The sequence below is a fragment of the Callionymus lyra genome, chromosome 3 (assembly GCF_982586985.1).
Source record: "Callionymus lyra chromosome 3, fCalLyr1.hap1.1, whole genome shotgun sequence".
Classification (NCBI taxonomy): domain Eukaryota; kingdom Metazoa; phylum Chordata; class Actinopteri; order Syngnathiformes; family Callionymidae; genus Callionymus; species Callionymus lyra.
In genome coordinates this window covers 5,559,309-5,584,296 of record NC_141820.1, presented here as the reverse complement: position 1 = coordinate 5,584,296, position 24,988 = coordinate 5,559,309, and the positions used below count along the sequence as shown (strand labels likewise).

General features: G+C 42.3%; 1 protein-coding gene across 3 annotated transcripts in view; it reads right to left on the bottom strand.

Annotated features, from left to right (window-relative positions):
* The window catches only part of LOC148083106 (NACHT, LRR and PYD domains-containing protein 3-like), a 133,658-nt gene extending 108,923 nt beyond the window's left edge, over positions 1-24,735 (bottom strand). For 2 of the 3 annotated variants that reach the window (XM_087786233.1, XM_087786235.1), the window contains exons 1-10: positions 24,631-24,735; positions 21,807-21,885; positions 21,565-21,732; positions 20,697-20,834; positions 20,520-20,633; positions 19,491-19,569; positions 18,958-19,177; positions 17,057-18,815; positions 16,812-16,985; positions 15,092-15,268 (exon numbers count right to left, since the gene is read on the bottom strand). In XM_087786233.1, coding sequence (XP_087642359.1) covers positions 15,092-15,268; positions 16,812-16,985; positions 17,057-18,815; positions 18,958-19,177; positions 19,491-19,569; positions 20,520-20,633; positions 20,697-20,834; positions 21,565-21,732; positions 21,807-21,885; positions 24,631-24,667 — 2,945 coding nt within the window. In that variant the 5' untranslated portion in view covers positions 24,668-24,735. The remainder of the gene's footprint in view (positions 1-15,091; positions 15,269-16,811; positions 16,986-17,056; positions 18,816-18,957; positions 19,178-19,490; positions 19,570-20,519; positions 20,634-20,696; positions 20,835-21,564; positions 21,733-21,806; positions 21,886-24,630) is intronic. The other variant, XM_087786234.1, reaches the window with a different exon arrangement.
* Positions 24,736-24,988: the final 253 nt, after the last annotated feature.

The window sequence follows — 24,988 nt, the reverse complement described above, 5'->3', positions numbered from 1 at the left end:
AACTCGTGATTTATGACTCGAGACTTGACTTGGACTTTTGATTTATGACTCGAGACTTGACTCTGACTTTCGATTTATGACTCGAGGCTTGACTCGGACTAGTGATTTATGACTAGAGACTTGACTCTGACTTTTGATTTATGACTCGAGACTTGACTTGGACTTTTGATTTATGACTCGAGACTTGACTCGGACTAGTGATTTATGACTAGAGACTTGACTCTGACTTTTGATTTATGACTAGAGACTTGACTCTGACTTTTGATTTATGACTCGAGACTTGACTCGGACTTGTGATTTATGACTTGAAACTTGACTCGGACTAGTGATTTATGACTCGAAACTTGACTGAAACTAGTGATTTATGACTCGAGACTTGACTCGGACTAGTGATTTATGACTCGAAAATTGAATCAAACTAGTGATTTATGACTCGAGACTTGACTCGGACTAGTGATTTATGACTCGAAACTTGACTGAAACTATTGATTTATGACTTGAGACTTGACTTGGACTTTTGATTTATGACTCGAGACTTGACTCGGACTAGTGATTTATGACTCGAAACTTGACTCACACTAGTGATTTATGACATGAAACTTGACTCTGACTAGTGATTTATGACTCGAGACTTGACTCGGACTAGTGATTTATGACTCGAGACTTGACTCGGACTAGTGATTTATGACTCGAAACTTGACTCACACTAGTGATTTATGACATGAAACTTGACTCTGACTAGTGATTTATGACTCGAGACTTGACTCGGACTACTGATTTATGACTCGAAACTTGACTGAAACTATTGATTTATGACTCGAGACTTGACTCGGACTAGTGATTTATGACTCGAGACTTGACTTGGACTTTTGATTTATGACTCGAGACTTGACTCGGACTAGTGATTTATGACTAGAGACTTGACTAGGACTAGTGATTTATGACATGAAACTTGACTCTGACTAGTGATTTATGACTCGAGACTTAACTCAAACTAGTGATTTATGACTCGAGACTTGACTCAGATTATTGATTTCTGACTCGAAACTTGACCCAAACTAGTGATTTATGACTCGAGACTTGACTCAGATTATTGATTTATGACTCAAAACTTGACCCAAACTAGTGATTTATGACTCGAGACTTGACTTGGACTTTTGATTTATGACTTGAGACTTGACTCTGACTTTCGATCTATGACTCGAGACTTGACTCGGACTAGTGATTTATGACTAGAGACTTGACTCTGACTTTTGATTTATGACTCGAGACTTGACTTGGACTTTTGATTTATGACTCGAGACTTGACTCGGACTAGTGATTTCTGACTAGAGACTTGACTCTGACTTTTGATTTATGACTAGAGACTTGACTCTGACTTTTGATTTATGACTCGAGACTTGACTCGGACTTATGATTTATGACTCGAGAATTGACTCGGAATAGTGATTTATGACTTGAAACTTGACTGAAACTAGTGATTTATGACTCGAGACTTGACTCGGACTAGTGATTTATGACTCGAAAATTGACTCAAACTAGTGATTTATGACTCGAGACTTGACTCGGACTAGTGATTTATGACTCGAAAATTGACTCAAACTAGTGATTTATGACTCGAGACTTGACTCGGACTAGTGATTTATGACTCGAAACTTGACTGAAACTATTGATTAATGACTCGTGACTTGACTCGGACTAGTGATTTATGACATGAAACTTGACTCTGACCAGTGATTTATGACTCGAGACTTGACTCGGACTAGTGATTTATGACTCGAAACTTGACTGAAACTATTGATTTATGACTCGAGACTTGACTCGGACTTTTGATTTATGACTCAAGACTTGACTCGGACTATTGATTTATGACTCGAAACTTGACTCACACTAGTGATTTATGACATGAAACTTGACTCTGACTAGTGATTTATGACTCGAGACTTGACTCGGACTAGTGATTTATGACTCGAGACTTGACTCGGACTAGTGATTTATGACTCGAAACTTGACTCACACTAGTGATTTATGACATGAAACTTGACTGAAACTATTGATTTATGACTCGAGACTTGACTTGGACTTTTGATTTATGACTCAAGACTTGACTCGGACTATTGATTTATGACTCGAAACTTGACTCACACTAGTGATTTATGACATGAAACTTGACTCGGACTACTGATTTATGACTCGAAACTTGACTCAAACTAGTGATTTATGACTCGAGACTTGACTTGGACTTTTGATTTATGACTCGAGACTTGACTCTGACTTTTGATTTATGACTCGAGACTTGACTCGGACTAGTGATTTATGACTAGAGACTTGACTCGGACTAGTGATTTATGACTAGAGACTTGACTCGGACTAGTGATTTATGACATGAAACTTGACTCTGCCCAGTGATTTATGACTCGAGACTTGACTCGGACTACTGATTTATGACTCGAAACTTGACTCAAGCTAGTGATTTATGACTCGAGACTTGACTTGGACTTTTGATTTATGACTCGAGACTTGACTCTGACTTTTGATTTATGACTCGAGACTTGACTCGGACTAGTGATTTATGACTAGAGACTTGACTCGGACTAGTGATTTATGACTAGAGACTTGACTCGGACTAGTGATTTATGACATGAAATTTGACTCTGCCCAGTGATTTATGACTCGAGACTTGACTCGGACTACTGATTTATGACTCGAAACTTGACTCAAACTAGTGATTTATGACTCGAGACATGACTTGGACTTTTGATTTATGACTCGAGACTTGACTCGGACTAGTGATTTATGACTCGAAACTTGACTCACACTAGTGATTTATGACATGAAACTTGACTCTGAATAGTGATTTATGACTCGAGACTTGACTCGGACTAGTGATTTATGACTCGAGACTTGACTCAGATTATTGATTTATGACTCGAAACTTGACTCGGACTAGTGATTTATGACTCGAGACTTGACTCGGACTACTGATTTATGACTCAAAACTTGACCCAAACTAGTGATTTATGACTCGAGACTTGACTTGGACTTTTGATTTATGACTCGAGACTTGACTCAGACTTTCGATTTATGACTCGAGACTTGACTCGGACTAGTGATTTATGACTAGAGACTTGACTCTGACTTTTGATTTATGACTCGAGACTTGACTTGGACTTTTGATTTATGACTCGAGACTTGACTCGGACTAGTGATTTATGACTAGAGACTTGACTCTGACTTTTGATTTATGACTAGAGACTTGACTCTGACTTTAGATTTATGACTCGAGACTTGACTCGGACTTATGATTTATGACTTGAGAATTGACTCGGACTAGTGATTTATGACTTGAAACTTGACTCGGACTAGTGATTTATGACTCGAAAATTGACTCAAACTAGTGTATTATGACTCGAGACTTGACTCGGACTAGTGATTTATGACTCGAAACTTGACTGAAACTATTGATTTATGACTCGAGACTTGACTCGGACTATTGATTTATGACTCGAAAATTGACTCAAACTAGTGATTTATGACTCGAGACTTGACTCTGACTAGTGATTTATGACTCGAAACTTGACTCGGATTAGTGATTAATGATTCGAGACTTGACTCAAACTATTTTATGACTCGAGACTTGACTCGGACTAGTGATTTATGACTCGAGACTTGACTCAGATTAGTGATGTGTGACTCGACACTTGACTGGGACTAGTGATGTGTGACTCGACACTTGACTGGGACTAGTGATTCGTGACTCGAGACTTGACTCGTACTAGTGATTTATGACTTGAAACTTGACTAGGACTAGTGTTTTATGACTCGAGACTTGACTCGGACTAGTGATTTATGACTCGAGACTTGACTCAGACTATTGATTTATGACTCGAAACTTGACTCGGACTAGTGATTTATGACTCGAGACTTGACTCGGACTACTGATTTATGACATCTAAACTTGACTCAAACTAGTGATTTATGACTCGAGACTTGACTTGGACTTTTGATTTATGACTCGGGACTTGACTCTGACTTTTGATTTATGACTCGAGACTTGACTCGGACTAGTGATTTATGACTAGAGACTTGACTCGGACTAGTGATTTATGACTAGAGACTTGACTCGGACTAGTGATTTATGACTAGAGACTTGACTCTGACTTTTGATTTATGACTCGAGACTTGACTTGGACTTTTGATTTATGACTCGAGACTTGACTCGGACTAGTGATTTATGACATGAAACTTGACTCTGCCCAGTGATTTATGACTCGAGACATGACTCGAACTACTGATTTATGACTCGAAACTTGACTCCAACTAGTGATTTATGACTCGAGACTTGACTTGGACTTTTGATTTATGACTCGAGACTTGACTCGGACTAGTGATTTATGACTCGAAACTTGACTCACACTAGTGATTTATGACATGAAACTTGACTCTGACTAGTGATTTATGACTCGAGACTTGACTCGGACTAGTGATTTATGACTCGAGACTTGACTCAGATTATTGATTTATGACTCGAAACTTGACTCGGACTAGTGATTTATGACTCGAGACTTGACTCGGACTACTGATTTATGACTCAAAACTTGACTCAAACTAGTGATTTATGACTCGAGACTTGACTTGGACTTTTGATTTATGACTCGAGACTTGACTCTGACTTTCGATTTATGACTCGAGACTTGACTCGGACTGGTGATTTATGACTAGAGACTTGACTCTGACTTTTGATTTATGACTCGAGACTTGACTTGGACTTTTGATTTATGACTCGAGACTTGACTCGGACTAGTGATTTATGACTAGAGACTTGACTCTGACTTTTGATTTATGACTCGAGACTTGACTCGGACTTATAATTTATGACTCGAGACTTGACTGAAACTAGTGATTTATGACTCGAGACTTGACTCGGACTAGTGATTTATGACTCGAAACTTGACTCAAACTAGTGATTTATGACTCGAGACTCTGACTCAGACTAGTGATTTATGACTCGAAAATTGACTCAAACTAGTGATTTATGACTCGAGACTTGACTCTGACTAGTGATTTATGACTCGAAACTTGACTCGGATTAGTGATTAATGACTCGAGTCTTGACTCAAACTATTTTATGACTCGAGACTTGACTCGGACTAGTGATTTATGACTCGAGACTTGACTCAGATTAGTGATGTGTGACTCGACACTTGACTGGGACTAGTGATGTGTGACTCGACACTTGACTGGGACTAGTGATGTGTGACTCGACACTTGACTGGGACTAGTGATTTATGACTCGACAATTGACTGGGACTAGTGATGCGTGACTCGAGACTTGACTCGTACTAGTGATTTATGACTTGAAACTTGACTCTGACCAGTGATTTATGACTCGAGACTTGACTCGGACTACTGATTTATGACTCGAAACTTGACTCAAACTAGTGATTTATGACTCGAGACTTGACTTGGACTTTTGATTTATGACTCGAGACTTGACTCGGACTAGTGATTTATGACTCGAAACTTGACTCGGACTAGTGATTTATGACTAGAGACTTGACTCGTACTAGTGATTTATGACTCGAAACTTGACTCGGACTAGTGATTTATGACTAGAGACTTGACTCGGACTACTGATTTATGACTCGAGACTTGACTGAAACTAGTGATTTATGACTCGAGACTTGACTCGGACTAGTGATTTATGACTCGAAAATTGACTCAAACTAGTGATTTATGACTCGAGACTTGACTCGGACTAGTGATTTATGACTCGAACTTGACTGAAACTAGTGATTTATGACTCGAGACTTGACTCGGACTAGTGATTTATGATTCGAAAATTGACTCAAACTAGTGATTTATGACTCGAGACTTGACTCTGACTACTGATTTATGACTCGAAACTTGACTCAAACTAGTGATTTATGACTCGAGACTTGACTTGGACTTTTGATTTATGACTCGGGACTTGACTCTGACTTTTGATTTATGACTCGAGACTTGACTCGGACTAGTGATTTATGACTAGAGACTTGACTCGGACTAGTGATTTATGACTAGAGACTTGACTCGTACTAGTGATTTATGACTAGAGACTTGACTAGGACTAGTGTTTTAAGACTCGAGACTTGACTCGGACTAGTGATTTATGACTCGAGACTTGACTCAGACTATTGATTTATGACTCGAAACTTGACTCGGACTAGTGATTTATGACATGAAACTTGTCTCTGACCAGTGATTTATGACTCGAGACTTGACTCGGACTACTGATTTATGACTCGAAACTTGACTCAAACTAGTGATTTATGACTCGAGACTTGACTTGGACTTTTGATTTATGACTCGAGACTTGACTCGTACTAGTGATTTATGACTCGAAACTTGACTCGGACTAGTGATTTATGACTAGAGACTTGACTCGGACTACTGATTTATGACTCGAGACTTGACTCGGACTTATGATTTATGACTCAAGACTTGACTCGGACTAGTGATTTATGACTCGAAACTTGACTCGGACTAGTGATTTATGACTCGAGACTTGACTCGGACTAGTGATTTATGACTCGAGACTTGACTCAGATTAGTGATGTGTGACTCGACACTTGACTGGGACTAGTGATGTGTGACTCGAGACTTGACTCAGATTAGTGATGTGTGACTCGACACTTGACTGGGACTAGTGATGTGTGACTCGACACTTGACTGGGACTAGTCATGTGTGACTCGACACTTGACTGGGACTAGTGATGTGTGACTCGAGACTTGACTCGTACTAGTGATTTATGACTCGAAACTTGACTCGGACTAGTGATTTATGACTCGAGACTTGACTCAAACTATTTTATGACTCGAGACTTGACTCGGACTACTGATTTATGACTCGAGACTTGACTCAGATTAGTAATGTGTGACTCGAGACTTGACTAGGACTAGTGTTTTATGACTCGAGACTAGACTCAGACTATTGATTTTTGACTCGAAACTTGACTCGGACTAGTGATTTATGACATGAAACTTGACTCTGACTAGTGATTTATGACTCGAGACTTGACTCGGACTATTGATTTATGACTCGAAACTTGACTCAAACTAGTGATTTATGACTCGAAACTTGACTCGGACTAGTGATTTATGACTCGGACTAGTGATTTATGACTCGAAACTTGACTCAAACTAGTGATTTATGACTCGAGACTTGACTGGGACTAGTCATTTATGACTCGAGACTTGACTCTGACTAGTGATTTTAAGACTCGAAACTTGACTCGGACCAGTGATTTATGACTCGAAACTAGACTCAAACTATTTTATGACTCGAGACTTGACTCGGACTAGTGATTTATGACTCGAAACTTGACTCAAACTAGTGATTTATGACTCGAGACTTGACTGGGACTAGTGATGTGTGACTCGACACTTGACTGGGACAAGTGATTTGTGACTCGACACTTGACTGGGACTAGTTATGTTTGACTCGAGACTTGATTCGGACTAGTGATGTGTGACTCGACACTTGACTGGGACAAGTGATGTGTGACTCGTCACTTGACTGGGACTAGTTATGTTTGACTCGAGACTTGACTCGGACTAGTGATGTGTGACTCGACACTTGACACGGACTAGTGATGTGTGACTCGACACTAGACTGGGACTAGTGATGTGTGACTCGACACTTTACACGGACTAGTGATGTGTGACTCGACACTTGACTGGGACAAGTGATGTGTGACTCGACACTTGACTCGGACTAGTGATGTGTGACTCGAGACTTGACTCGGACTAGTGATGTGTGACTCGTCACTTGACTGGGACTAGTTATGTTTGACTCGAGACTTGACTCGGACTAGTGATGTGTGACTCGACACTTGACTGGGACAAGTGATGTGTGACTCGTCACTTGACTGGGACTAGTTATATTTGACTCGAGACTTGACTCGGACTAGTGATGTGTGACTCGACACTTGACTGGGACAAGTGATTTGTGACTCAACACTTGACTCGGACTAGTTATGTTTGACTCGAGACTTGACTCGGACTAGTGATGTGTGACTCGACACTTGACTCGGACTAGTGATGTGTGACTCGTCACTTGACTGGGACTAGTTATATTTGACTCGAGACTTGACTCGGACTAGTGATGTGTGACTCGACACTTGATTGTGACAAGTGATGTGTGACTCATCACTTGACTGGGACTAGTTATATTTGACTCGAGACTTGACTCGGACTAGTGATGTGTGACTCGACACTTGACTGGGACTAGTTATGTTTGACTCGAGACTTGACTTGGACAAGTGATGTGTGATTCGACACTTGACTGGGACTAGTTATGTGTGACTCGTCACACGACTGGGACTAGTTATATTTGACTCGAGACTTGACTCGGACTAGTGATGTGTGACTCGACACTTGACTGGGACTAGTTATGTTTGACTCGAGACTTGACTTGGACAAGTGATGTGTGATTCGACATTTGACTGGGACAAGTGATTTGTGACTCGACACTTGACTCGGACTAGTTATGTTTGACTCGAGACTTGACTCGGACTAGTGATGTGTGACTCGTCACTTGACTGGGACTAGTGATATTTGACTCGAGACTTGACTCGGACTAGTGATGTGTGACTCGACACTTGATTGTGACAAGTGATGTGTGACTCGTCACTTGACTGGAACTAGTTATATTTGACTCGAGACTTGACTCGGACTAGTGATGTGTGACTCGACACTTGACTGGGACTAGTTATGTTTGACTCGAGACTTGACTTGGACAAGTGATGTGTGATTCGACATTTGACTGGGACAAGTGATTTGTGACTCGACACTTGACTCGGACTAGTTATGTTTGACTCGAGACTTGACTCGGACTAGTGATGTGTGACTCGTCATTTGACTGGGACTAGTTATATTTGACTCGAGACTTGACTCGGACTAGTGATGTGTGACTCGACACTTGACTGGGTCAAGTGATTTGTGACTCGACACTTGACTCGGACTAGTTATGTTTGACTCGAGACTTGACTCGGACTAGTGATGTGTGACTCGACACTTGACTGGGACAAGTGATGTGTGACTCGTCAATTGACTGGGACTAGTTATATTTGACTCGAGACTTGACTCGGACTAGTGATGTGTGACTCGACACTTGACTGGGACTAGTTATGTGTGACTCGTCACTTGACTGGGACTAGTTATATTTGACTCGAGACTTGACTCAGACTAGTGATGTGTGACTCGACACTTGACTGGGACTAGTTATGTTTGACTCGAGACTTGACTTGGACAAGTGATGTGTGATTCGACATTTGACTGGGACAAGTGATTTGTGACTCGACACTTGACTCGGACTAGTTATGTTTGACTCGAGACTTGACTCGGACTAGTGATGTGTGACTCGTCACTTGACTGGGACTAGTTATATTTGACTCGAGACTTGACTCGGACTAGTGATGTGTGACTCGACACTTGACTGGGTCAAGTGATTTGTGACTCGACACTTGACTCGGACTAGTTATGTTTGACTCGAGACTTGACTCGGACTAGTGATGTGTGACTCGACACTTGACTGGGACAAGTGATGTGTGACTCGTCACTTGACTGGGACTAGTTATATTTGACTCGAGACTTGACTCGGACTAGTGATGTGTGACTCGACACTTGATTGTGACAAGTGATGTGTGACTCGTCACTTGACTGGGACTAGTTATATTTGATTCGAGACTTGACTCGGACTAGTGATTTGTGACTCGACACTTGACTGGGACTAGTTATGTTTGACTCGAGACTTGACTCGGACTAGTGATGTGTGACTCGACACTTGACACGGACTAGTGATTTGTGACTCGACACTTGACTGGGACTTTTGATTTATGACTCGAGACTTGACTCGTACTAGTGATTTATGACTCGAAACTTGACTCGGACTAGTGATTTATGACTAGAGACTTGACTCGGACTACTGATTTATGACTCGAGACTTGACTCGGACTTATGATTTATGACTCAAGACTTGACTGGGACTAGTGATTTATGACTCGAAACTTGACTCGGACTAGTGATTTATGACTCGAGACTTGACTCGGACTAGTGATTTATGACTCGAGACTTGACTCGGACTTATGATTTATGACTCAAGACTTGACTCGGACTAGTGATTTATGACTCGAAACTTGACTCGGACTAGTGATTTATGACTCGAGACTTGACTCGGACTAGTGATTTATGACTCGAGACTTGACTCAGATTAGTGATGTGTGACTCGACACTTGACTGGGACTAGTGATGTGTGACTCGAGACTTGACTCAGATTAGTGATGTGTGACTCGACACTTGACTGGGACTAGTGATGTGTGACTCGACACTTGACTGGGACTAGTGATTTATGACTCGAGACTTGACTCGGACTTATGATTTATGACTCAAGACTTGACTCGGACTAGTGATTTATGACTCGAAACTTGACTCGGACTAGTGATTTATGACTCGACACTTGACTGGGACTAGTGATGTGTGACTCGAGACTTGACTCAGATTAGTGATGTGTGACTCGACACTTGACTGGGACTAGTGATGTGTGACTCGACACTTGACTGGGACTAGTGATGTGTGACTCGAGACTTGACTCGTACTAGTGATTTATGACTCGAAACTTGACTCGGACTAGTGATTTATGACTCGAGACTTGACTCAAACTATTTTATGACTCGAGACTTGACTCGGACTACTGATTTATGACTCGAGACTTGACTCAGATTAGTAATGTGTGACTCGAGACTTGACTAGGACTAGTGTTTTATGACTCGAGACTAGACTCAGACTATTGATTTTTGACTCGAAACTTGACTCGGACTAGTGATTTATGACATGAAACTTGACTCTGACTAGTGATTTATGACTCGAGACTTGACTCGGACTATTGATTTATGACTCGAAACTTGACTCAAACTAGTGATTTATGACTCGAAACTTGACTCGGACTAGTGATTTATGACTCGGACTAGTGATTTATGACTCGAAACTTGACTCAAACTAGTGATTTATGACTCGAGACTTGACTGGGACTAGTCATTTATGACTCGAGACTTGACTCTGACTAGTGATTTTAAGACTCGAAACTTGACTCGGACCAGTGATTTATGACTCGAAACTAGACTCAAACTATTTTATGACTCGAGACTTGACTCGGAATAGTGATTTATGACTCGAAACTTGACTCAAACTAGTGATTTATGACTCGAGAATTGACTGGGACTAGTGATGTGTGACTCGACACTTGACTGGGACAAGTGATTTGTGACTCGACACTTGACTGGGACTAGTTATGTTTGACTCGAGACTTGATTCGGACTAGTGATGTGTGACTCGACACTTGACTGGGACAAGTGATGTGTGACTCGTCACTTGACTGGGACTAGTTATGTTTGACTCGAGACTTGACTCGGACTAGTGATGTGTGACTCGACACTTGACACGGACTAGTGATGTGTGACTTGACACTAGACTGGGACTTGTGATGTGTGACTCGACACTTTACACGGACTAGTGATGTGTGACTCGACACTTGACTGGGACAAGTGATGTGTGACTCGTCACTTGACTGGGACTAGTGATTTGTGACTCGACACTTGACTGGGAGTAGTTATGTTTGACTCGAGACTTGACTCGGACTAGTGATGTGTGACTCGTCACTTGACTGGGACTAGTTATGTTTGACTCGAGACTTGACTCGGACTAGTGATGTGTGACTCGACACTTGACTGGGACAAGTGATGTGTGACTCGTCACTTGACTGGGACTAGTTATATTTGACTCGAGACTTGACTCGGACTAGTGATGTGTGACTCGACACTTGACTGGGACAAGTGATTTGTGACTCGACACTTGACTCGGACTAGTTATGTTTGACTCGAGACTTGACTCGGACTAGTGATGTGTGACTCGACACTTGACTCGGACTAGTGATGTGTGACTCGTCACTTGACTGGGACTAGTTATATTTGACTCGAGACTTGACTCGGACTAGTGATGTGTGACTCGACACTTGATTGTGACAAGTGATGTGTGACTCGTCACTTGACTGGGACTAGTTATATTTGACTCGAGACTTGACTCGGACTAGTGATGTGTGACTCGACACTTGACTGGGACTAGTTATGTTTGACTCGAGACTTGACTTGGACAAGTGATGTGTGATTCGACACTTGACTGGGACTAGTTATGTGTGACTCGTCACACGACTGGGACTAGTTATATTTGACTCGAGACTTGACTCGGACTAGTGATGTGTGACTCGACACTTGACTGGGACTAGTTATGTTTGACTCGAGACTTGACTTGGACAAGTGATGTGTGATTCGACATTTGACTGGGACAAGTGATTTGTGACTCGACACTTGACTCGGACTAGTTATGTTTGACTCGAGACTTGACTCGGACTAGTGATGTGTGACTCGTCACTTGACTGGGACTAGTGATATTTGACTCGAGACTTGACTCGGACTAGTGATGTGTGACTCGACACTTGATTGTGACAAGTGATGTGTGACTCGTCACTTGACTGGGACTAGTTATATTTGACTCGAGACTTGACTCGGACTAGTGATGTGTGACTCGACACTTGACTGGGACTAGTTATGTTTGACTCGAGACTTGACTTGGACAAGTGATGTGTGATTCGACATTTGACTGGGACAAGTGATTTGTGACTCGACACTTGACTCGGACTAGTTATGTTTGACTCGAGACTTGACTCGGACTAGTGATGTGTGACTCGTCACTTGACTGGGACTAGTTATATTTGACTCGAGACTTGACTCGGACTAGTGATGTGTGACTCGACACTTGACTGGGTCAAGTGATTTGTGACTCGACACTTGACTCGGACTAGTTATGTTTGACTCGAGACTTGACTCGGACTAGTGATGTGTGACTCGACACTTGACTGGGACAAGTGATGTGTGACTCGTCAATTGACTGGGACTAGTTATATTTGACTCGAGACTTGACTCGGACTAGTGATGTGTGACTCGACACTTGACTGGGACTAGTTATGTGTGACTCGTCACTTGACTGGGACTAGTTATATTTGACTCGAGACTTGACTCGGACTAGTGATGTGTGACTCGACACTTGACTGGGACTAGTTATGTTTGACTCGAGACTTGACTTGGACAAGTGATGTGTGATTCGACATTTGACTGGGACAAGTGATTTGTGACTCGACACTTGACTCGGACTATTTATGTTTGACTCGAGACTTGACTCGGACTAGTGATGTGTGACTCGTCACTTGACTGGGACTAGTTATATTTGACTCGAGACTTGACTCGGACTAGTGATGTGTGACTCGACACTTGACTGGGTCAAGTGATTTGTGACTCGACACTTGACTCGGACTAGTTATGTTTGACTCGAGACTTGACTCGGACTAGTGATGTGTGACTCGACACTTGACTGGGACAAGTGATGTGTGACTCGTCACTTGACTGGGACTAGTTATATTTGACTCGAGACTTGACTCGGACTAGTGATGTGTGACTCGACACTTGATTGTGACAAGTGATGTGTGACTCGTCACTTGACTGGGACTAGTTATATTTGACTCGAGACTTGACTCGGACTAGTGATGTGTGACTCGACACTTGACTGGGACTAGTTATGTTTGACTCGAGACTTGACTTGGACAAGTGATGTGTGATTCGACATTTGACTCGGACTAGTTATGTTTGACTCGAGACTTGACTCGGACTTGTGATGTGTGACTCGACACTTGACTGGGACAAGTGATTTGTGACTCGACACTTGACTGGGACTAGTTATGTTTGACTCGAGACTTGACTCGGACTAGTGATGTGTGACTCGACACTTGACACGGACTAGTGATTTGTGACTCGACACTTGACTGGGACTAGTTATGTTTGACTCGAGACTTGACTCGGACTAGTGATGTGTGACTCGACACTTGACTCGGACTAGTGATTTGTGACTCGATACTTGACTGGGACTAGTTATGTTTGACTCGAGACTTGACTCGGACTAGTGATGTGTGACTCGACACTTGACTGGGACTAGTTATGTTTGACTCGAGACTTGACTCGGACTAGTGATGTGTGACTCGTCACTTGACTGGGACTAGTTATGTTTGACTCGAGACTTGACTCGGACTAGTGATGTGTGACTCGACACTTGACTCGGACTAGTGATGTGTGACTCGACACTTGACTGGGACAAGTGATGTGTGACTCGTCACTTGACTGGGACTAGTTATATTTGACTCGAGACTTGACTGGGACTAGTTATGTTTGACTCGAGACTTGACTCGGACTAGTGATGTGTGACTCGACACTTGACTGGGACTAGTGATGTGTGACTCGACACTTGACTGGGACTAGTGATGTGTGACTCGACACTTGACTCGGACTAGTGATGTGTGACTCGACACTTGACTCGGACTAGTGATGTGTGACTCGACACTTGACTCGGACTAGTGATGTGTGACTCGACACTTGACTCGGACTAGTGATGTGTGACTCGACACTTGACTCGGACTAGTGATGTGTGACTCGACACTTGACTCGGACTAGTGATGTGTGACGAACAAAACAACAAGAGAAACGAAGAGAGAAATCAAGAATGGTGACAAAGATGAGTAGAAATGAAGAGATAAGAGCAGGATGTGTGATGACACTGTTCAATATTGTGATGATGATATGACTTGTGATGAAGAAGAACATGTTTCAGTTTTCATACAGTTCCTGATGTGTTTATCACACATGCTCACATCACCATGAACATTACCCTGCATTGAAATCTAGAAACAGAACAAGTTAGAACATCACAAGTGTCACTCAAATGTCTTTGAATGTATTTGAGATCAGTAAATATGTGTCAACATACTGAACAGCACGACCCCAGCAGAAGTCAAAATAAACAAAGTTCAAGTGTCAGAACCTGCTGAAGACTGATGTCACTTAGAATCAGCTGCTTCATTGAAGAACAAACTGAAGACAAAACTTTGACTCTCTGGAGTCTCACCTCTGACTTTCACATTTCAGCTCTGAAGCTGTAGAAATGATGTTCTGACCTGAGAGTCTCCAGGTGACAGTGTGGACTCTTCAGTCCAGCAGACAGCAGCTCCACTCCTGGATCCTTCAGGTTCCAGTTGTCACTCAGGTCCAGTTGAGTCAGACTAGAGGACGGAGAGCTGAGGACTGAGGACAGAAGTGAACAACTTCTCTCTGTCAGGAAACAGGAGTTCAGCCTGTGAAAGAGACGAGTGTCGTCAACAAGTGACTTTTTCTCTATTTTGACTTGAAAGACTTGATTTGAGGAAACACTGAACTCTTTACATTCATAAGATCATCACATGATTGTGTGAATATTTGAAGACTTTTCTATCAATCAGGATCAACTTGATCAAACACATGAAATAATGATGTTTTCATCAGTTCAACACTTTCCTGACTTTGTTTCATTATTTATAAAAGTGTCACATGATACACAGAGACTGTTGTGAGAGGATTGATGTTGTTTTTATACCAGAAACAAACACAAGAGAAGAAGAAAAACTAAAGTCACAATAGAAATAAATGAATAAAAGTGATTTATGACTCGAAACTTGACTCAAACTAGTGATTTATGACTCGAGACTTGACTCGGACTAGAGATTCATGACTCGAAACTTAACTCGGACTTGTGATTTATGACTCGAGACTTGACTCGGGCTAGAGATTTATGACTCGAAACTTAACTCGGACTTGTGATTTATGACTCGAAACTTGACTCGGACTAGTGATTTATGACTCGAAACTTGACTCGGACTAGTGATGTGTGACTCGACACTTGACTCGGACTAGTGATGTGTGACTCGACACTTGACTCGGACTAGTGATGTGTGACTCGACACTTGACTGGGACTAGTGATGTGTGACTCGACACTTGACTCGGACTAGTGATGTGTGACTCGACACTTGACTCGGACTAGTGATGTGTGACTCGACACTTGACTCGAACTAGTGATGTGTGACTCGACACTTGACTCGGACTAGTGATGTGTGACTCGACACTTGACTCGGACTAGTGATGTGTGACTCGACACTTGACTCGGACTAGTGATGTGTGACTCGACACTTGACTCGGACTAGTGATGTGTGACTCGACACTTGACTCGGACTAGTGATGTGTGACTCGACACTTGACTCGGACTAGTGATGTGTGACTCGACACTTGACTCGGACTAGTGATGTGTGACTCGACACTTGACTCGGACTAGTGATGTGTGACTCGACACTTGACTCGGACTAGTGATGTGTGACGAACAAAACAACAAGAGAAAGGAAAAGAGAAATCAAGAATGGTGACAAAGATGAGTAGAAATGAAGAGATAAGAGCAGGATGTGTGATGACACTGTTCAATATTGTGATGATGATATGACTTGTGATGAAGAAGAACATGTTTCAGTTTTCATACAGTTCCTGATGTGTTTATCACACATGCTCACATCACCATGAACATTACCCTGCATTGAAATCTAGAAACAGAACAAGTTAGAACATCACAAGTGTCACTCAAATGTCTTTGAATGTATTTGAGATCAGTAAATATGTGTCAACATACTGAACAGCACGACCCCAGCAGAAGTCAAAATAAACAAAGTTCAAGTGTCAGAACCTGCTGAAGACTGATGTCACTTAGAATCAGCTGCTTCATTGAAGAACAAACTGAAGACAAAACTTTGACTCTCTGGAGTCTCACCTCTGACTTTCACATTTCAGCTCTGAAGCTGTAGAAATGATGTTCTGACCTGAGAGTCTCCAGGTGACAGTGTGGACTCTTCAGTCCAGCAGACAGCAGCTCCACTCCTGGATCCTGCAGGTCGTTGTAACTCAGGTCCAGTTGAGTCAGACTAGAGGACGGAGAGCTGAGGACTGAGGACAGAAGTGAACAACTTCTCTCTGTCAGTCCACACCTGCTCAGCCTGAATAAAATGAAACAGGAAATCAAACGTTGATGTTTATATCTTCAGAGATGTTCCAATGATCCACTTACAGAACTTTATTTGAAGCTTGAACCATCGGCAGAAGCCTCTCAAGAACCTCCTCTGAAGCAGAGTATTTCTTCAGGTCAAACACGTCCAGATGTTCCTCTGAGGACAGAAGGATGAAGGCCAGGGTGGACCATTGAGCAGGAGACAGTTGATCTGTGGAGAGACGTCCTGATCTCAGCTGCTGTTGGACCTCCTCCACCAGAGAAGTGTCCTTCACTTCATTCAGACAGTGGAACAGGTTGATGATTCTCTCTGGAGACACATTCTCACTGATCTTCTTCTTGATGAGCTTTGCTGTGTCCTGATTGGTCCAAGAGCTTCTTCCTGTTTGTTTCAATAAACCTGTCAGGAGACTCTGGCTGGTCTGCAGAGAAAGACCCAGAAGGAAGCGCAGGAACAAGTCCAGATGTCCATTTGGACTTTCTACAGCATCATTGATTTCTTTCTGGTAGAACTTTTCTATGTCAACGATTCTTGACTGCAGGTTGACTTCAGAGTTGAAGAACTTCTGGTGAACATGAAGAGCAGCCAGAAACTCCTGAAGACTCAGGTGGATGAAGCAGAACATCTGGTCCTGGTACAGTCCTCTCTCCTCTCTGAAGATCTGAGTGAACACTCCTGAGTGAAGTGAAGCAGCTGTGATGTCGATGTCACTCTCTGTCAGGTCTGATTCATAGAAGACCAAGTTTCCTTTCTTCAGGTGCTCAAAAGCCAGTTTTCCCAGAGACTCCATCATCTTGCTGCTCTCAGGATCCCAAACTGTGTCTGTCCAAGCTGCTCCATGGTACTTCAGCTTCTTGACTTTGGACAGAACCACCAGGAAGTAGATGAACATCTCAGTCAGGGTGTTGGGCAGCTGTCCTGTGTCTCCGCTCTTCAACATGTCCTCCAGAACTGTGGCAGTGATCCAGCAGAAGATCGGGATGTGACACATGATGTGGAGGCTTCGGGAGGTCTTGATGTGAGAGATGATGGTGCTGGTCTGCTCCTCATCACTGGACCTCTTCCTGAAGTACTCCTCCTTCTGGGGGTCAGTGAACCCTCTGACCTCTGTCACCATGTCCACACACTCAGGAGGGATCTGATTGGCTGCTGCAGGTCGTGTGGTCATCCAGAGACGAGCTGAGGGAAGAAGATTCCCTCTGATGAGGTTTGTCAGGAGGACGTCTACTGAGGTGGACTCTGTAGCTGCTGTCAAGACCCGACTGTTGAGGAAGTCCAGAGGGAGTCGACACTCGTCCAGACCATCAAGGATGAACAGAACCTGGACTTCTTCAAAGCTGCTGAGATCTTTGGTTTCAGGAAAGAAAAGATGAACAAGTTCCACCAAACTCAACTTCTTCTCTTTCAGCAGGTTCAGCTCTCTGAAGGTGAGAGGAAACATGAAGTGGAAGTTCTGGTGAGCTTTGCCTTCAGTCCAGTCCAGAGTGACCTTCTGTGTCAGGAGGGTCTTCCCAATGCCAGCCACGCCCTTCGTCAGCAGGCTCCTGATTGGTGGGTCTCTCTCAGGTGAGGCTTTAAAGAGGTCTTCTTGTCTGATGGTGGTTTCTGGTCTGGTCTGGTTCCTGGTGGCTGCTTCGATCTGTCGGACCTCGTGCTCCTGGTTGACCTGGTCTGTGCCCCCCTCAGTGATGTAGAGCTCCGTGTAGATCTGATTCAGAGGAGCAGAGTTTCCTGCTTTAGCGACCCCCTCAGACACACTGTGGAACTTCTTCTTCAGGCTCCTCTTCAGCCGTCGTTGACACTTTCCTAAACGACTTCCTGAAGAAGAGAAGTCACATGAGTCACAAGATTCTAGAAGCTGAAGATCAATCTTCTCATCAGCTGCAGGAATTTCAATCTCAAATGTTCTAATAGATTCAAGATTTCATTTTCAACAGGTTGAAGGTTCAAATCCTCTTACTTCCCCACAGAAGACCAGCAAGCTCCTCCTGCTTCATGCTCCTCAGGAGGTTCTGGATGATCTTCAGGAAAGCTTCTCTGCTGCTCCTCATCTGCTCCTCTTCACACTTCAACTCCTCCTCTTCCTCATCATACAGGTGTTTCTGCTCACCTGGTCTGAGAAACTTCTTCACTCTCTCCAGTTCCTCCTTCACCAGGGCCATGACCTTGTCCTCCAGCAGCTGAAACACAAACATGTGACTTGATCATGTGACCTACAGAGGTCACCAGAGGTATGTCTCAGTCCAAGTCTAACCAGGACCTGTTGAGCAATACTTTCTTCAAGAGAAGGACCAGAGAGTCTGAGTCACATTCAAATCTCATCTTCTCTCTAAAACTAAACAAGAGTCTCAGCCACACCAGACCTTCTACTTCATGTATGAAGCTGACAGGTGGAGTTGTCCAGGATCAGAGCTTCATGAAGCAGCAGAAGCAGCTGACTGGTGAGTTAGCAGCTGTTGTAGTCAGCAGGTGAGGCTGAAGACTTGAACGTACCTGAAGTGTGGAGTCCACATCTGTCTGATGCTGCTGGACACACTGGAGACTGAGAACATCCGAGACCTGCTGATCCTCTCTGTGAAGAACATCAGGCCGTCAATAAGTTCTGTCTACTTCTACAAGGACACCAATGATCTGAGCAAGACTCTGACTCTTCCATGTGCAGACCACCTAAGATAGAATCTTCCACATTCATGGAAAACCAGGTGAAACACAAGTTTGTCTCACACTTCAGTCGTGATTTCATTCTCATGGCTGCAGTTTGTTGCTTCTTCTCTTGTGAGTCGACTTTCCTCCACGACTGTCTGCAGCACTTTTGACGAGCAGTTCGTGAAGCTCAATAAAAGAGAAGTTTTGAGCTGCATTGACTCATGAACATCTTCAGTTGAAGTCACCAAGAGTCACTAACTGCTGATAGAAACACACACAGCTGTGAGTGAAAGAATGATTGTTGAGGATCAACTAACAGTCTTTGACGACTCAAACATTCCCTCAATCATTGAATCAGTGACTCTTAAATCACTTGAAGTATTTTCTCTTATCAGTGACCTTCATCTGAGGCGCTCATATGATCCACGTGAATGTTGCATCACAAGAAAAACACTCAAATCAAAGTTGACTTTTGATGAATATTTCATCACGTTTGTTGTGTGTCAAGTTTCACAAGACTTCAGGTGGAGGAGAAGAAAAGTAGTTGCACTATTTAGAATTCTTCTTCTTGACTCAACAACTGAAGAGACTGTTGGTCGTCACATGATACAAACTTCTTCAACAACAGATGGAATGATCCAGTGAAATGAATTCACTGTATTTGACATCAAGTTGTGGATTTCTTCATGAGTCCAACAGCACCTGTCTGTCCCACAGCAGCTGTTATTGTGTCCATGACTGTTGCTCATGCTAACATGTCAACTGTGATGAAGTGCTGAACATCTGAGGGCTTCAGTCCAAGTAGAAGGAACCTCAGAGACCTTTGTACAGACCCAACATCACATCAGTGAGTCAAAGAGGGACAGAAAACCTCACCTGTCTTCTGAAGACTCTTGTCCACCTTTAAAATTATCAGGATGATCCATAGACCAGTCACTCTTCAGAGAATCACAGTTGAGTTCAGACTCTTCTTGTTTCTTCTGGTAGATCCTGAAAGACACAAAACTCTGATCAACACTTCAATCTCTTCATGTTGCTCCTGTTGTCTCTCACCTCTGATGCTTCTGTTCACCTTTGAAGTCAATTCTTTTTCCCATAGACCTGTCACTCTTCAGAGACACACAGCTGGGAGCAGGTCCAGGTCCAGGTCCAGGTCCAGGTCCAGGTCCAGCAGATGTACGTAGCTTTGCTCTGAACACACACAAGTTGAAGTGAGAAAGTATTTCCAGTATTTGAAGGTGTGATGTGTTACGACCTCCACTGATCAGATTTAGCCTCTAACAGGAAGGGTCAGTTCCATGCACTGTAACTGGGAGTTAAGTTTGGTTCTTTTGTTTGTATATTTTAAACGTTAACTCATTGTTGTAAAATTGTAGTTGTTTGCTTGGCCTGCGTTCTCTTGAGCAGCCTTTTCCTTTTGTTGCCTCTTTGACGGCTGTGAGCCAGTATTTAAGTTGATTATTACAAAGTGTTGAAGTGAAGAGTGTTTTTCCCAATTTGTATTTTCTATTGGGTTTTGTATTATATTTTGGGAATAGACAGACAGACAGACAGACAGACAGACAGACAGACAGACAGACAGACAGACAGACAGACAGACAGACAGACAGACAGACAGACAGACAGACAGACAGACAGACAGACAGGTCGTAACATAAATGGGAGTTCATCCAGGACAATAGTAAAAGTAATTCCTAAAAGAAGAAATTTAATTGTTTGGTTAAATTAAGTGATTTTATCCTATTCGTGATTTTATTTTGCAGTGACCTTGAGTCTCCTGAAAGGAAGTTTCATATAAGATTTATTATTATTATTATTATTATTTCCTTCTTCCTCTCATGTGTATAGATATACTGTATAGTTTTCTCTGCATATTTAAATAAACACTAGATGTTCTCGTGTTGCTCCTGTTGTCTCTCACCTCTGATGCTTCTGTTCACCTTTGAAGTCAATTCTTTTTCCCATAGACCTGTCACTCTTCAGAGACACACAGCTGGGAGCAGGTCCAGGTCCAGGTCCAGGCCCAGGTCCAGGTCCAGGTCCAGGTCCAGGTCCAGGTCCAGGTCCAGCAGAGGTACGTAGCTTTGATCTGAACACACACAAGTTGAAGTGAGAAAATGATTCCAGTATTTGAAGGTCTGACAGGAGAAGTGATCTTCTCACCTCTGAGCTCTGGTCTGACTGTCATGGTCTTCACTCCGACGTTTTTTAGAGGGAGGATCTTCCTCCTCTGTGTCCACACCTGCACACAAACACAACAGCATCATGGATCTGAATGTTTGTGTCACTTGAGTTAAAGAATAAATTAATGCATGTGTTCACTTTCTGATACTGACTGATAGATAAGAAGTTTTTGTTAAACTTTGTCTCTTTTATTAATGAAATAAAAAGATGCTGGAACAGAAGTTATTAAAACAGTCAAGGATCAAAGTTCACCTGCTGCTTCCACACCTGTGTTTTATATCCATCAACTCTTCATCCACTCATGAGTGTCTTGAACTTTGATTGTTAATTCTTTTGACTCGTGATTCATTTATTCACCCCACGACCACACTCTTGATTAATTTATTCACCTCACGACCACACTCTTGATTCATTCATTCACCTCATGGCCCCACTCTTGATTCATTTATTCACCTCACGACCACACTCTTGATTTAATCATTCACCCCCCGACCACACTCTTGATTCATTCATTCACCTCACGACCACGATCTTGATAAGTTTATTTAGCTCAAGACAACACTCTTGATTCATGTATTCACCTCACGACCACACTCTTGATTCATTTATTCACCTCGCGACCACACTCTTGATTCATTCATTCACCTCACGACCACACTCTTGATTCATTCATTCACCTCATGGCCCCACTCTTGATTCATTCATTCACCTCACGACCACGATCTTGATAAGTTTATTTAGCTCAAGACCACACTCTTGATTCATGTATTCACCTCACGACCACACTCTTGATTCATTCATTCACCTCGCGACCACACTCTTGATTCATTCATTCACCTCACGACCACACTCTTCATTCATTCATTCACCTCACAACCACACTCTTAATTCATTAATTCACCTCACGACCACACCCTTGATTCATTCATTCACCTCACGACCACACTCTTGATTCATTCATTCAACTCACGACCACACCCTTGATTCATTCACTCACCTCTATACCACACTCTTGATTCATTCATTCAACTCACGACCACACTCCCAATTCATTTATTCAACTCACAACCACAGTCTTGATTCATTCATTCACCTCACGACCACACTCTTGATTCATTCATTCACCTCATGGTCCCACTCTTGATTCATTTATTCACCACACGACCACACTCTTGATTTAATCATTCACCCCCCGACCACACTCTTGATTCATTCATTCACCTCACGACCACAATCTTGATACGTTTATTTAGCTCAAGACCACACTCTTGATTCATGTATTCACCTCACGACCACACTCTTGATTCATTTATTCACCTCGCGACCACACTCTTGATTCATTCAATCACCTCACGACCACACTCTTCATTCATTCATTCACCTCACAACCACACTCTTAATTCATTAATTCACCTCACGACCACACCCTTGATTCATTCATTCACCTCATGACCACACCCTTGATTCATTCACTCACCTCTCGACCACACTCCCAATTCATTTATTCAACTCACGACCACAGTCTTGATTCATTCATTCACCTCACGACCACACTCTTGATTCATTCATTCACCTAATGGCTACACTTTTGATTCATTTATTCACCACAATATTCATTCATTTATTCTCCTCACGACCACACTCTTCATTCATTAATTCACTTCACAACCTCACTCTTGATTCATTTATTCACCTCAAGACCACATTCTTGATTCATTCATTCACCTCATGACTACACTCTTGATTCATTTATTCACCACAATCTTCATTCATTTATTCTCCTCACGATCACACTCTTCATTCATTTATTCACCTCACGACCACACTCTTGATTCATTCATTCACCTCAGTCTCGATTCATGTATTGACCTCACTCTTGACTCATTTATCCACCTCACTCTTGATTCATTTATCCACCTCACTCTTGATTCATTTATTCATCACACAAACTCACTCTTAATTTATTTATTCACCTCAGTTTTGATTCATTTATTCACCTCACCCTTGATTCATTTATTCACCTCACAAACTCACTCTTTTTTCTTTTTTTTTTACCAAACTCTTGAATCATTTATTCACCTCACTCTTGAATAGTTTATCTACCTCAGTAATGATTCATGTATTCACCTCACAAACTCACTCTCGATTTATTTATTCACCTCATTCTTGATTTGTATATTCACCTCACTCTTGATTCATTTATTAACCTCACTCTTGATTCATTTATTCCCCTGACAAACTCATTCTTTATTCATTTATTTACCTCACTCCTGAATCGTTTATTCACCTCAGTCTTTATTCATGTATTCACCTCACAAACTCACTTTTGATTCATTTATTCACCTCACTCTTGAGTCATGTATTCACCTCAGTCTTGATTCATGTATTCACCTCACTCTTGATCAAGGTATTCACCTCACTTTTGATTCATTCTTGATTCACCTCACTCTTGATTCATGTATTCACCTCACTCTTGATTCATTTATTCACCTCACTCTTGATTCATTTATCCACCTCACTCTTGATTCATTTATTCACTTCAGTTTTGATTCATTTATTCACCTCACTCTTGATTCATCTCACTCTTGATTCATGTATTTACCTCAGTGTTGATTCATCTCAGTCTTGATTCATGTATTCACCTCACTCTTGATTCATTTATTTACCTCAGTCTTGATTTATTTATTAACATCTCTCTTGTTCTCCTTACTCTTGATTCATTTATTCACCTCACAAACTCACTCTTGACTCATGCATTCACACTCTCACTGGGGAACATGACAACATGAAGAAAGTCACTGACCTGTGAGCAGCTCTCTGCTCTGAAGACTTGTGTCCATGTTTGTAGGTGAAACTTCCAGGTGAGCTCAGCTGCTTCTGATCCAGACTCAGGGAAACACTGATGAACCGTCAGTGAGGAGGTGTGTCTGTCAGAGACATCAGTACAACATAGTGTGTTGTTGACTCACACTTTTATAACATAGTTCAACAACAAATCATGTGCCACAAGGATAAAGACGTTTGACAAGTTCAGTCACAATCTTGATCTAGAAGAAGGAATGCAGTCTTGTTCACCTGTCGCTGCCACACCTGTCGCTGACACACCTGTCGCTGACACATCTGTCACAAACACAGCTTTATCTCTTCCATTTGTTTATTAT